Here is a 14,270-nt window from a genome sequence, read left to right on the forward strand (position 1 = left end):
TTTAAGGGTTTAGATTTATCATTGAGACATTTTAAAAATATTTTATTATATTTTTACAAAGATTTAGAACACTTTTTGATACAAGCTTGATTATTCAGATCAAACTAATAGAACAAAAAGAAAGAATAAAAACAAAAATGCAGACAGAAAGAATAAAAATAAATAGCAAAAGTGGTCTTCAGAAGCAACAAAATTTTAAATTGGACTAGGCTTGTCCAAACTGACATAATTTATATCATTTGCACAGTGATATAAATTGATGCATAAAATGATGCATAAAATGATGCAAAATACATCTATATCATGAGCAAATATTTACATTATATTATTAATGTAAATGTGAATTTAATTTATATTTCAGTGTAACCACTAACCCTTTCCACAAAATGGTCTATTAAACTGAGTTTGAGAACCTTATAGAAATAAAATTAAAAGGCTGAACAGCTTATTTTGAAATTGCAAATAAATTGAAGTCACAAAATTCACTCTCTTTAGGGGAGCTTATATAAACTGCCATATTAATATAAATATTTCTTTGTATATATTGTTTCAGATCTTACATAAATGTTGGTGATCAGTATGAAGAAGAATGAAGTCATAGCACAAAAACAGCAATAATCCAAGGAATGGTGGGAGACCATTAACAGATAACTATCTTCTTGCAGCCAAGGGAAGTGATATGGTTGTTAAACAATAATTAGAGGCGTAAACCACACCTACAGCCAGGTAGTTTCAAACTCAAAAGATACAGTCAGCAGAAATATCTCAACATATGACAGATGAACAAAAGAAGAAACAAAAGTGTAAACCCATTAACAAATAAAAGATTTCAACCTCGGACAGCTCTTACAAGTTAATCCACTTAAAAGGCTTTGAAAAAGAAGAGGACAATAACCACCTACCCAGATTTTGGTAATATTTTTAAATTGTTATTTTGAAGTTTTGATCCATAATACTGTTTAAGATAATAATATTTTAATAAGCAATAACTAAATAATCTTAAAGGAACAAAGTATTGAATTGCTAAAATTCTATATTCTTGCAGATTTTTCATTACCCAAACTAGGTAACATTATCAGTGCTAGTCCAGTAAGTAAGTAAGTAAGTAAGTATGTAAGTAAGTTAAATAAGCATATACCTAGTAAATATAACAAATTTTTTCTGTCCTTAATGAAAGATATATTAATTGTCCCTCTTGCATTTAGAAAAGTGGATAAAACTGTACAATTTGATGGAAAGGATTGTAAACATTAAGGTGATCCTGTGAGAGTTTTTAAAAAAGTAAATAATCTGTAAGTGTGTTTTTAGAATTACTGACATAGCTAAAATCTATGGAGAAAAATGGGGCAATGTTTTCACAATCAACATGTGATTTATTTCATTGGACAATTTTGCATTTCTAGTTTCAAATTTCTAATTCAGCTTTTTTAAAGTTTGTCAATATTATTCAAGTTAGGAATTTGCATATCTCTCCATTCTGACCTCAATAAAGGTTATCAATGAGTGGAAGAAGGCTGTTACATGCATTATTTTTTCCCCATATAAGTTTATATTTTGAGTTGAGTTGAGTTGAAAAAAAATTGATACCTTTTATTTGTAGCATATAATTAAAATTTCAGCTACACAGTTTAATGCATATTGATTTTAACATTATTGAACCAATATGATAGCAAAAATTAATTGTTAATAAAAGAAACATCATTTTAGCTTTGCTCTTGGCTACAGATTATAAACACAACTAATCAAATACCTGATCTCTAACACTTACGGATTTAAGGTTTTGTGCATGTTATCCTGAGTATTTTTCTCTTCAGTTATCTAAGATCAGGTTAATATTGCTTAATGCTCTTTAAGTAATTTAGCATAAGCAATTAACAAGAAGGTTGAAACATGATATATGAGTATGAATTAATGATTTTTCAGTGCTTACTGTTAAAGAATTAAAAAGAAAGCAAAACAATGTATACTTTGAAGTTCATGTCTGACTATCCTAATATATTTCATAACCATTATGAAAAAAGCATTAGCTTTTAAAAAATTGTCTTAATATGCATATGTAATTTCACAGTACATATCTAAAATTATATTAAAATCTCCCCAAAATCTATTCCTAACTTTCAGATACAATCCAGTAAAATGCAAGCCAACTGATTCTCTAGATTAATTTAATTAACCATTTAGGACAGGGATCAAAATATATACTGTAGTAGTAATTATCTGGCCCACAGTTGTGAGTGCTTTTGGACTATCTCAGCTTAGATCACCATTACTATTTTGTGAGTCCTGAGTACCCTCCAATTTAATCAAAAGCTTCCAAAATAATGAAAATTTGAGATTATATAAACAAGCACTGAGATCTTGAGAAATTGCACTCGCAAGATTTCAATCATTCTCACAGACAATTTCTGTCATTCTGTAGAAGGGAAGGCAACGCATGGCCTAATATTCCTAAGCTTCATATTGCAAGATTTGTGGCAGCTCAATATTTTTATGTTGAGTATTGTTATACTTATATTGTTCTTTGATTTTTTTCCCCTTTTCATCAGAAAATAAACATTATCACATTTCGCACCAGTACTTATGAACTCAACAATAAGCCTGCCATACATATATGGAGAATGGCTTCCATTGGGCTTGGAGAAATATTTTATTTATGCAGTCTTAGGGCCCATACTGGCATTAATGGTAGTTCCAATTTGGATTTTTTTCTATGTCTACCTATCTGTTTTCATTGTCCTGATCTATGAGATGTCTAGTAAAGCTAAAGAAGAGGCCCAAAGAAGCTACTATTTTATTTTGGGACATCTTTGGGACTTCTTTGGAAGAATATGGCATGGTAAGAAATGTTTATTCTTCTGAGTTTGCTTGTTCTGGGAAAAGGGTCCTATTTCTGATGTTTATATTTGCCATCAGACATTTCTTAAATTCATTGAAATATGAATACTGGGATTTGAGTTCAGATAATTCTGCTTTAAATTCTGCAATCTGTCTATATGTTCACTACCTATATTTAAATATTACATTTAAATCACTTACTAATTAGATGATCTACTGCATTAACTAGTTTCTACTGTCCTGAGCTACTGCTTCAGCAAAACAATAATCATTACTAAAAATATTTAGCACAACATAAACTGGTATTAATTACATGTTATTCAGGAGATCTTTGTCTGGATATTCTGATTTAATTGAATGGTAATAACGAGATACTGGCTTGTTTATTTAGAGTAAAAATGTAGGTATTTCTATTATCTATACAATATATAATAGAATATGGGCATGAATTTTTATTAAAAAAAATACTTATATGAGCAGCTTGCTCCTCTGTCACTGATCAAACTGAAACTTGCAGAATTAATGCTTGTTGCATTAGAGCAGAGGCTCCCAACTCCCGGATAATGGACTGGCACTGGGAGAGGCATGCCAGCAACTGTGCTATCCAAACAAGTGAAACTTTTTATATTAATATATGTAAAAATTTTGAATCCTCCTTATTAATCAACAAAAGTCTAATAATGTGTTTTAATAAAATAAAAAAATAAAACAGTAGAGATACTTAAGAGTTAGTTATTTGGCAAGCGGAAGTATTTTGGGTCATTAAATTCTCCCATTCCCTGTTCTCCATAAAACTCACGATACAACAATTTAAAAATTCTATCAGACAATATAATATTGTGCTATTTTAGTAGAAGTAGAGACTACTGTGATCTAATAATAGATCAAGCATAATCATCATCTACTTGGAATAATAAAATCTTTTTTAAAAAAAAGTTTTTATTAATTTTATTACAATGACACAACACAAACATACATAACATAAACACATAATCTGTATTTTCTTTTTACATGATGGTTTTGTTCCTTCAACTTTCTGCTTTATCCATTCCCTTTTTCCCTTCTTTTTTACTATCTTTGACTTTATCGTCCCTTTACACCTAGTTTCATTTATTTACAATATTTTACACATTTGTTATCTTTTCTTCTCCATCCTTTATTTCTGTTTAGTTTTCCTATTCTCCAACCACTCGTACCATTTGATCCATATTTGATAATATTCTGTCTCTTTCTTTTGGTATAATAAAGTCTTATGATGCATTTGATTATATGAATGATAATATTCTGTTCTGTTTTGTATTAAAAACAGGTTATGAATTACATGGAGTAGAAAATCTACCAGACGGACCAGGCCTTATTATTTATTATCATGCTGCACTTCCTATAGATTATATTTTCTTTCTAGCAAGGATCTTTTTCCTGAAGAACAAATTGTGTTGCTATACAGTGGTCGATCATTTTGTCTTTAAATTGCCAGGTGATATATAAATATATATATATTTATTTTTTGTATCATTGCATTTATAGATATATGGTCTGTCTAAAGGAGCTGATAATATATTGTCCTGCTTCATTTTATTCTAAAACTTATTTGAGGTAGTTCAGGTTAAAAGTGTTTTTGGGATTTGGTATACATGTAAACTTGAATGATTATTTGTGGATTGTCTCACAGACATATTTTCTTGCTGGTAGAGCCCGACTTATGGAATTCTCTTTGAACAAAGTTTAAAGTTTCTCTGTTTTATAGAAACTGAAGAAATGCCTGTTTATTCAGGCAGGCATGGGATAATAGCTGTTTTGGATGGCCTTTGATTATTATTATTATACTTTTATTCATTAAACATGAAACTCACTCAACTGAACATTTAAAATTGTTTCTAGTTCTTTTTCTTCACAGTCATCAAAAATCGAAGCATACAATTTATTGATATCGCTGTACCAGGAGACGCCAGAATCTAAGAAAAAGAACTAGAAAAAATAACAAAATATTGTGACCTGGCCATCGAAACAACGCGATTAGGGATGAAACATGTGACAGTGATACCCATTGTCATTGGGGCACTTGGCACTATGTCCAAGAATTTTAAAAAATACATCCAGAAATTGCAGCTTCCTGCAATAACTCCAGCAGAACCGGGCGAATTGGTAGCAGCAGGAGGCTCCGCCCACTTGCCTGGATGCTTCTATGCATGTGCAGAAGCGTCGCGCGCACCCACAAGTAAATCGGTGGCAACGGGTTTTGAAACCAGCCCCTGACTCTAACCACTGCACCACTGAGGTCTAATACAGAGGAGTTTTGACTCAGGAATCACAGCATATCACTCAAAGAGACCACAATACATATCATAGATCTCTGCAAAGTAATGTATTTTCACACTGAGCAAGCAACTGAGGCTATGAAAATGATTTGATTTGTTATCTTGAAAGAAAGAAGATATCAAATTTGCCCTGATAAAGCAATTTAGGTGGTGTCAGATTAATCTGAAGTCAATGCTAAAGGTTAGGGTTTAGGGTTCCTCTCAACCTTCTCTCTGAGAGCTAGGCAATTGTCCCAAGATATGCTGCTTTAGCCACCTTCATGAAGCCATGTCTTCCGGATGACTTTCAGCATGCATAGGCCAATACTAAGAGATAAGTCTTTTCTTAGCTATCTCTGTAAGCACCTAGTAAAGAATGATATACACATCCATACCAGGGGTGAAATGCTCCCGGTTTGGACTGGATTGCCAAATCTGGTAGCGATGATGACGGGTGGTTCAGAGAACTGGTAGCAAAAATCCCTGGCCACGCCTTCTGCCCCTGCACCCGAAAAAATGCTTTTAAAAGTAAAAAAAAAGCCTTTGATGATCATACAGCTCAGCTGGGATCGTCGGAACCCTTTAAACTCTTTTTTTAAACAATCTCTTCGGCTGAAGAGGTTGTAAAAAAAAAAAGCTTTTAAAAGGCTCCTCTGGCAATCCCAGCTGAGTTGCCTGATTACCAGAACCTTTAAAAAATATGTTTTCTACAAGCTCTTCGGCTGAAGAGGTTGTTAAAACAATCCTTTTAAAAGGTTCTGGCATCAGGCAACTTCAGTTGGGATCATCAGAGGAGCCTTTTAAAATCTTTTTTCCCTCTGGCAATCCCAGCTGAGTTGCCTGATCATCACAGGCTTTTAAAAACATTTTTTTGCAACCTTTTACAACATCCCCCCCATGTCCACCCAATCGCCCATCCCCACTTACCTAATTGCTGCTTCTTTTGGGCTTGCTAAGCCTTTCTTTGCTTCGGCTGCTGCAATCAGTTGCATCAGCTAGCAATTGAATCTGCCTGCCTGCAATCCATCTCAGTGAGCAACTCAATCTGCCTTTGCTGGCTGAGGAGTTGAAGTCCACAAACCTTAAAGTTACTAAGGTTGGAGAGCCCTGATCTAAAAAATATAAATAAAATAAAATAATAAAATAAAATATTTTTGCAGCTTTCTGAGATTTGGTGTGTTTCTGTAGTGTTTCACTCTAACTACACAAACACACAAAATCTCACAAAGCTGTATGTGGCATTTTGTGTGTGTGTGAGTCAGTTGTGTTGTGTGTATGTAAAGTGTGAAAGTTGGTTTTTGGTACCTCTTATTGTTTTGTATACTTTGTTTATTATTTTTTGTTATTGGCCATGCCTACCCAGTCACCTGACCACCAAGCCACATCCACCAATTAAGCCATGCCCACAGAACTGGTAGGGAAAATTTTTAGATTTCACCCCTGATCCATACACATATATAATTATATTGTAACACATTACATATTATTATATTTATATGGGGTTATAACATAATGGTTTGAAATCTTTAGGGTGGGGGAAATTTCACAACAGATTACAACTGAACAGTTCTACTTTCTAGCATTATGTCTTCTAAATCTACATGTTACGGGGTTACTTTAAAATGCAATCCAGCAAAATAGCTCTTATTATCAGAAATTGAAATATAATGCTTGTTGCTATTTATTAATGAATAATAGAATAAGAAAATAAAAGACTTACTGTTCAAAATAAAAACTATTCAATTTGAAATAAAACAGTTCTTGGATCTTATTTTTTGTATGCTGGCTAGATGGTTTGTGATTTACTTGCCAGCTAAAACATGTTGACCATCACTGACAAAATTAAGAAAATAAATTAGTACTGCTGATTGCTTTGTTCTGAAATAAAGCAATCAGCAGTACTAATTTATTTTCTTAATGTTATCTTTCAAAAAATATACTTTCTTATCACATTGTTCAGCTTTCTGCTCTCAAAAAGATTTTTAATTTTATTTTTTATTCATTTTATTTCTTCCCTTCAGGCTTAAAAATGCTTGGCAGTAAATTGAAAATGATAACTGGTTCAAAGGAAGAATGTCTTCATGGCCTGAAAAATGGTGATTGGGTGGCTATTTCACCAGGAGGAACACGAGAAGCTATCTTTAGTGATGAAACCTATAACATTTTATGGGGTAAACGCACAGGTTTTGCAAAAGTTGCTTTAGAAGCAAGAGTGGTAAGTCCTACCAAATACATAGCAATAGGAATGATATAGAGACTTATATACCGCTTCATAGTGCTTTACAGAACTTTCTAAGTGGTTTACAGATTCAGCATATTTGCTCCACAAATCTGGGTCCTCATTTTATCGATCTTGGAAGAATGGAATGCTGAGTCAATCAGAAACTAACTCCTGGCTGTGGGCAGAGTTAGCCTGCAGTACTGCATTCTAACACTGCACTACCATGCTCTTACATGGAGAAATCACATTGTATATACCACAACATCCATCAGATTCCATTTTTATTAATTTCATGACAGTTGTCTTATTATTTAATTTGTATCCCACCTTTATTATTTTTACAAATAATTCAAGGCAACATATCCGCACACCTCCTTCCCTGACTTGAACTCGCAGTCTCCTACCTTCTAACTTAGTGCTGTAACCAGTAGACCAGGACTGTCAAACTCACGGCTCATAGGCTGGATGCATCACAGGCTGGCCATACCCATGCCCAGTTTAGCAAAGGGGAAAAAAGTCCCGATACATCATGTGATGCTGCTGTGATTATGCCAGTTTGACACCCCTGCACTAGACCAAATTATCTGTAGAATCAAGTGGCATCTAAATCAAAGTAATAAATTGACAATGCATGAGAAAGTGTATGTAATGTGCATTATCATTCTATTTGTAATGTAGTTCTAACACACAACTCCATCTAATACACAAACATTTGGGAGGATGATAAATTATGACTGGGAAGTTCCTAGTTCAAGCCTACCATCAACCATGGAAAGCCACAAAGTGACTTTGAGTCAGTTACTATCTTTCAACATCTCTATCCTTTATCCTATAGGGTTGTTTTTAAAGAGAGGATCAAAGGAGGGGATGTTATATATGTCACTTTAGGTTCCTGACAGGAAGATGAGATATACATCTAATAACTTTGTAGATAAAGAACATGAGGAAGCTGCTATGGTAATTAAGAACAGACTATATATTTACAATGAAAGCACATGTTCTTCAAATTACCAGTTATTAAAATGAAATATTTTAAATAAATGAAGTTGATATTTGCTTCCTTGCTTCTTTTCCCCAGCCCATAATACCAATGTTTACAGAGAACGGTCGTGAGGGATATAAAATACTTGGAAGAATAAGTAAGTTAAACATACTACATTTTTTCTAAATTTATAATCTTTTTTTTTTTAAATAAACAATGTCAATGTTCCTAAACACTAAAATAAACAATAGTATTTGTTTTATAGTGTTCCACCATAGCTCCAACACAGTGATTTTGCAAAAAGATGGACTTTTCTATTGAGCAAGTTTTACTAATTGCTTTCTTTCTTTCTTTCTTTCTTTCTTTCTTTCTTTCTTTCTTTCTTTCTTTCTTTTTTTCTTTCTTCCTTCATTCCTTCTTTCCTTGATTCATTCATTCATTCATTTATTTTATTATTTATTTTAGCCACCCATTTCAAATGAAAATAAGTGTGTGTGATGTACCCCAATACTGGAACAATAAATATCTAAAATCATTATCAATACCCTTTCCTTATTATCAGTAACAAAAAAAAACACCACATTAGTATCCAGTTATTTTTTTTCTAATGTAGCCCTCCATTTCACAAGCAACTGACTCATGCAATTATAATATAAAAATTAAAGGCTATAAAACACAAAACAAATAAATAACAAACAAAGGGATGTTACTAGTAGTGGAACCACCTCACAAGTTCACCCATCCTCTGAGGTCCAAGCTTACTGGTACAATGGAGCAATATTTCTAATTTTATTTCACTTGACCAACTTTTTTTTCTGCTTTTAGATCTTGTTTTTACTGGGAAACTGCATATTTCTAGATTATGTTGCTACTTGTATTGTCTGCAGTCTGAGAACTCAAATTTTAAATAGCTTATTATTTGAAATATGCTCACTAAGCAAGGCAGGGGAAGCCTGAAGAACATCCTTCTGGAAATTTTTCTAATTCTTTAGCAACATAGCTACTGAAGTTATCTGTGTAGTAAACTAACAAGATGTGCTAATCAGTGGTGGGTTTTTAAAATTTTTGCTAATGGTTTGGTGGGCGTGGCTAGGTGAGGGGGCCATGTGACTGAGTGGGTGTGGCCAACTTGACATCACTCATGCCCATGCCCACTCAGTCACATGTCCCTCCCACCTAGCCATGCCCACAGGAAAAGGTAAGACAATTTTTGGAATTTCCACCTATCTAACCTCACCCTCCTTTTGCCAGGTGCCCCTGTTTCCCCTTCTTTAGTGGCCCCAGTCCTAGCTCCGCTTCCTCCCCCACCATCACCTCTTTGTTCAGGCTGCTTATCTTTCGGGGTGGCTGGTCCACAGTCTGGAAGGCAAGCTGACTGGAGTTTTCGGTGGCCCCCAGCCAGCCAACATAGCTGCAAAGCGGCTGTCAAAGGAGCAGTGGCTGGCCGCAGGCTGCCAAAAAGTACCGGAGGTCGGGGAAAAAGCTGCTGCTATCCCTGCCATGTTCTTTACGCATGCACATCCCACTGAACTTGCGAGGCAATGGGATGCACGTGCGAAGAAATGGCGGCGATGAACATGGTAGGCAGGGAAAGCAAGTGGCGACCGGGGGACTAGTTCAGGGGCGTGGCCAGTCAGACAACGCTACTAGTTCAGCGACCTTGGCCAAATTTCTGCCAACAGTTTGCACGAACCAGTGCAAACCGGCTGAATACCACCTCTGGTGCTAGTAGCTATGGTCGGGTTAAGTGCATACTTTGCTTCTGTGTGTGTGTGTTTTGTGAAGGCTGGGTGATATGTATTGCCAGCTTAAATATGTCTGTGTCTTTCTGTACAAGTCAATCAAGATGGATGCTTTTGTGAGTGTGTCTTCTTTTGCTTGCTCCTTGTGTAAAAAAAATATTTTTATGTGTATACTGTGAACCATAGAATTCCACCCTGGTCATGTGATCAGGAGAGAGGAAATAGGGAAGTTTAAACATATAACTCCCAAGGAGTCACTTAATTGCTTATCTCCAAGGTCTGCACTGGTGGATTTTTTTCTAAAACCTTTTCTCCCAGAAAAAGGATAGCCTCTGAATTTGGATAGTCTGAACAGGTCCAATTCATTTTTCAACTCTCTTTTGCTACTTGGCCCACCATCATAAATTGGTTTTATTCTCTTCTGTTTTGAGAATTAATGTATGGATAGACAGATAGTCTTAAGTCTCCCTGTATTTCTTTCTGACATTCCAGATGAAAAAAATAATAATAACAAAAAGAAATGCTTTCATATACGCAGTTATATTGTATGCTGAATGATACAGAATGCTGATTTAATAGTTGTCATCAGTGATATAATAGGCACTGATAATTTAGGAGCTGCTGTAATTTCACATCATTTTTAAAAATATTTTTATTGAATAATTTTTTAATGAAGTACAAACCGTAAAAGACAATAAAACCATAAAATCATCTAATTTAACTTCAGAATGCTGTTCATCTGAACTTAACCTTGAAGACTGTCTTATATACTTAACATGCTACCTAATTTTCTCATCATAAAGAACCACTAAGAGATTTATACGAATATTTTCGATGGCCACTAATTATTTTGTATGGAGGGTTTCCAGTGAAATGGCGTACCCATATTGGAAAGCCGATACCATATGATCCAAACATAACTGCTGAAGAGCTGGTGAAAAAGGTAAACTGATCTATACATGAGTGTTATTAAGCAAAAGCATTCAGGAGTCAAGAGAAATTTACATATGTGTTTTCTTTTTCTAATAGGCAAAAAATGCTTTACAGACTTTAATAGAAAAAAACCAAAAACAACCAGGAAGTATAAGAAGAGGTCTGTTGGCACGGTTTCATAACAAGAAAAATGAATAATTGCAATGAAATTTCTGCGTAACAATGACAGCCTTATCCTTATTGTAATTCTATATCCTCATGCATTATTGAAATATTGCTACTCTTGTAAACTTGTAAACAGTTAAAATGAAGCCTTTTGATGTTGTTATATGTGTTATTTACACATTTAATTAAAATGGGCTCCTGAAAATTCAAGTTCAGCTGTTTTTGAAGTCTTCCAGGCAACAATGCTGAAAGATTTCATTCTCCTTGGGTGAGTAATTCATTTGGGCTTGGAATCTCACAACTTCTATGGCCAACATGGGCTTGTTGCACGTGATTTTGGACCAAACACATATAATAGATATAATAATTTATTATTATATACTATAATATTATCATTATTATTAATAATAATATGTTATTAATAATAACATATTATATCTTGTCTTTCCCTTGAAGCAGATGAGACATAATCTAAAGATGGAAGACCTGGCCATAGTTGAGTTATTATTTTGTTCATGTGCACATTGCTGCCATACTTAATCTACAAGAGGGGTAGAGTGATTACGAAGTCTTATTCCCACATGCCTGATGGAACAATTCACATTTCTAAGGTTTATTTTTCTGGCAATAAGGTAGACATTTGTAGAGGACAGAGGGAATGGCCTTGAAAGACAAAAAAGAAGAGCTGCTACCAAGGCAATATTCAGATGAAAGGGTCCTGATCCCTAGTCAATAAACTCATTTGAAAAAATATTTGTTTAATTCAAATGATTTTAAAACTATTAAAATTGTTAAATAATATTTTCTTTAATTGTATTAATTTATTGTGATTGTAAAATTTATGCAGGGGATTGTTTCATTATGTTGATGTTTTATTACTATTGATGGTAATAATAAATTGGTAATAATAAATAGAGCCTTTGAAGCTGCCAGTATTTAAATTGTTCAATAAATAAATAAATAAATAAATAGACAATTTTGTGGGTGATAATTATTTTTATTATTTTTTCATATTAAGGGAAACCTTAATTTTAATGTTAGTTCATGATTATCCTTAAATATTTTGCTACCTGAAATGAAGTTGCATGTAGTATCTATCAGGGTCAAAATATAAGTATTATAGGAAGCTATTTCACATTCAAGACTCAGAAAAAACACAGGGTACCTGTGTTATCGAGTTTAATTTTAAGACTGGCTCCTTGGCATATAAATAAATTTGATGAATAATATATAATTTTTACAGAAAATCCAGTACGTAGTCTAATGCAATCCATTACAGTCAGATATTACTGTTCGGTGTTGTAGAACTATCTCAAAATACAGATGGCTATAATACTCAAATAATTAAGAGGTTTATAAATGTCATTCAGAACTCTTCTCTCCCGTAAATACTCAGATGGAGCCCCATAAATTTTTGTACATGAAGTTCAGGTATCTTCTCCTGGTGCCCATCACTTCAATCTCTTCCCTTTTTTCCTCCTTTGAAAAGTCATTTTTCATTTTATCCCAGCTGACAGTCAATGGTCCAGCTTGGTCCACATATCACATCGTTGAATTTTCATTGTCTATCCTTTGCAATTTTTATTAAATATAAAATAATAATTAAAAAAATTGAAACTTTCATTCTCCAAGGTATGTGTCAAGGTATGTGTTATTTTATTATTACATTAGTATTATATAACATTACTCCAATACAATAAAATGCCATAATAATGGATTCTTTTAAAAAAGAATTTAAAGAAGAAAAAAGAATTAAAAAGAAGCTTAACTTGTACCATGGTGTACTTAGCTATTCTATGGTGTTTCATTACTGTTACCTACTTTCTCACAGAAGGTGAGATTTTTGTGTTTGAAAGAACACTAAAATAAATATAGAAATGGGAATTCCACATTACATTACTAGATTGAGAGATTAATTGAGAATGCAAACGAACATAGTTAAAATAATACCAAAGTCCACATCAATTTTTAAATGACTAAGTGAAATAAACTGAAAATATATATTTTAGTTGCCTAGGTAATTCACAGATTATATATGTATTTAACAAATATACTGTAAATAACTACCAGAATATTTTAGCACTGAAGTCCTAATATATTATAACAGGACTCCAACTATTATCCCTCATTCATTGTGTTCTCCTGCTTCTAACCAGGCACATCCAAAGCTTCATTTTTTTCTAAACAAATGAGACACCCTCCCCCCAAAATGAGTTTACATACTGTACACAAAATACACAACGGAAAATAATGAATATTTAATAATATAATGTAACAGGACTTCACAATGTCCAGAAGAATTGAACATACTAAAAAAATGGAGACAAAGAATAGTGGCTCCCAACTTTTATTTTATGATCACAATTATGGTACCACTTATTGCCAATCTAGTCATGGATTACCAAATTACACTCATGAAATTTGAAAACAAGTTTCTTTCATAATGATATTATGCAAAAGGGCCACCATAAACACATTAGATTTGCAGAATGGTTTTTATGAAACAAATTACACTGTTATTAACAATGGATGTGGAAGCCCTAATGCTCCAGAACTTTCTCTTTCTCAGCAAGATCCAGAAGAGATAATGTTCTGGGAATGATACTGTATATAGGTTTTCCAGAAGTTAAACTTTTAAAAAGCTTTCTGATGTGCATATTATAATTCTTCAATCTAGTTGCACAATGAAATGTTGTTAAATTCAGCAGTGCAATATTCCATTCCAGTCATATCTAATATTATCTATCTAGTCATATCTATGCATATTATCATGTAGCGTGCCTTTTGACACCTGGCGTGATTGGATTTAGATATATTGGACTGCAACTTCAAAACTCAGAAAACATCTTCATTGACCATCATAGCTGAGATTTATGGAAACTAAAATTGAATTGACAGCTGGAGGAGTGAAGAAAATATTAATTTTCTTGAGTATATGAGCAGTAATTTTATAATATATATTAATCTAATCTCAAATTTACTGCATTGGACTTAGATGTCAAGAAGCAATAGAAGTGATATTGCAGCAAACTGGACTGGAAATAGATGAACAAGCGTTCAGCTTCAAGGACTTCTTCATTCTGCTCTATTTCTAT

General features: G+C 33.4%; 1 protein-coding gene across 1 annotated transcript; it reads left to right on the forward strand.

Moving 5' to 3' along the window:
- Positions 1-737: 737 nt before the first annotated feature.
- LOC131195247 (transmembrane protein 68-like) lies at positions 738-12,101 on the forward strand. The gene is made up of 7 exons (XM_058177014.1): positions 738-912; positions 2,547-2,836; positions 4,145-4,312; positions 7,154-7,347; positions 8,432-8,492; positions 10,881-11,020; positions 11,107-12,101. The coding sequence occupies exons 2-7, from the start codon at positions 2,581-2,583 to the stop codon at positions 11,206-11,208; spliced, it is 921 nt and encodes a 306-aa protein (XP_058032997.1). The 5' UTR covers positions 738-912; positions 2,547-2,580; the 3' UTR covers positions 11,209-12,101.
- The last annotated feature ends 2,169 nt before the right edge of the window (positions 12,102-14,270 follow it).

The sequence above is a fragment of the Ahaetulla prasina genome, chromosome 3 (genome assembly GCF_028640845.1).
Source record: "Ahaetulla prasina isolate Xishuangbanna chromosome 3, ASM2864084v1, whole genome shotgun sequence".
NCBI lineage: Eukaryota > Metazoa > Chordata > Lepidosauria > Squamata > Colubridae > Ahaetulla > Ahaetulla prasina.

Bases quoted from the DNA above. Each gene is read 5' to 3' on its own strand.
- LOC131195247 (XM_058177014.1), top strand. From the start codon at position 2,581: ATGAACTCAACAATAAGCCTGCCATACATATATGGAGAATGGCTTCCA. The intron at 8,493-10,880 runs GTAAGTTAAACA...CTCATCATAAAG, and splicing joins TAAAATACTTGGAAGAATAA to AACCACTAAGAGATTTATAC. The intron at 11,021-11,106 runs GTAAACTGATCT...TTTTTCTAATAG, and splicing joins CTGAAGAGCTGGTGAAAAAG to GCAAAAAATGCTTTACAGAC.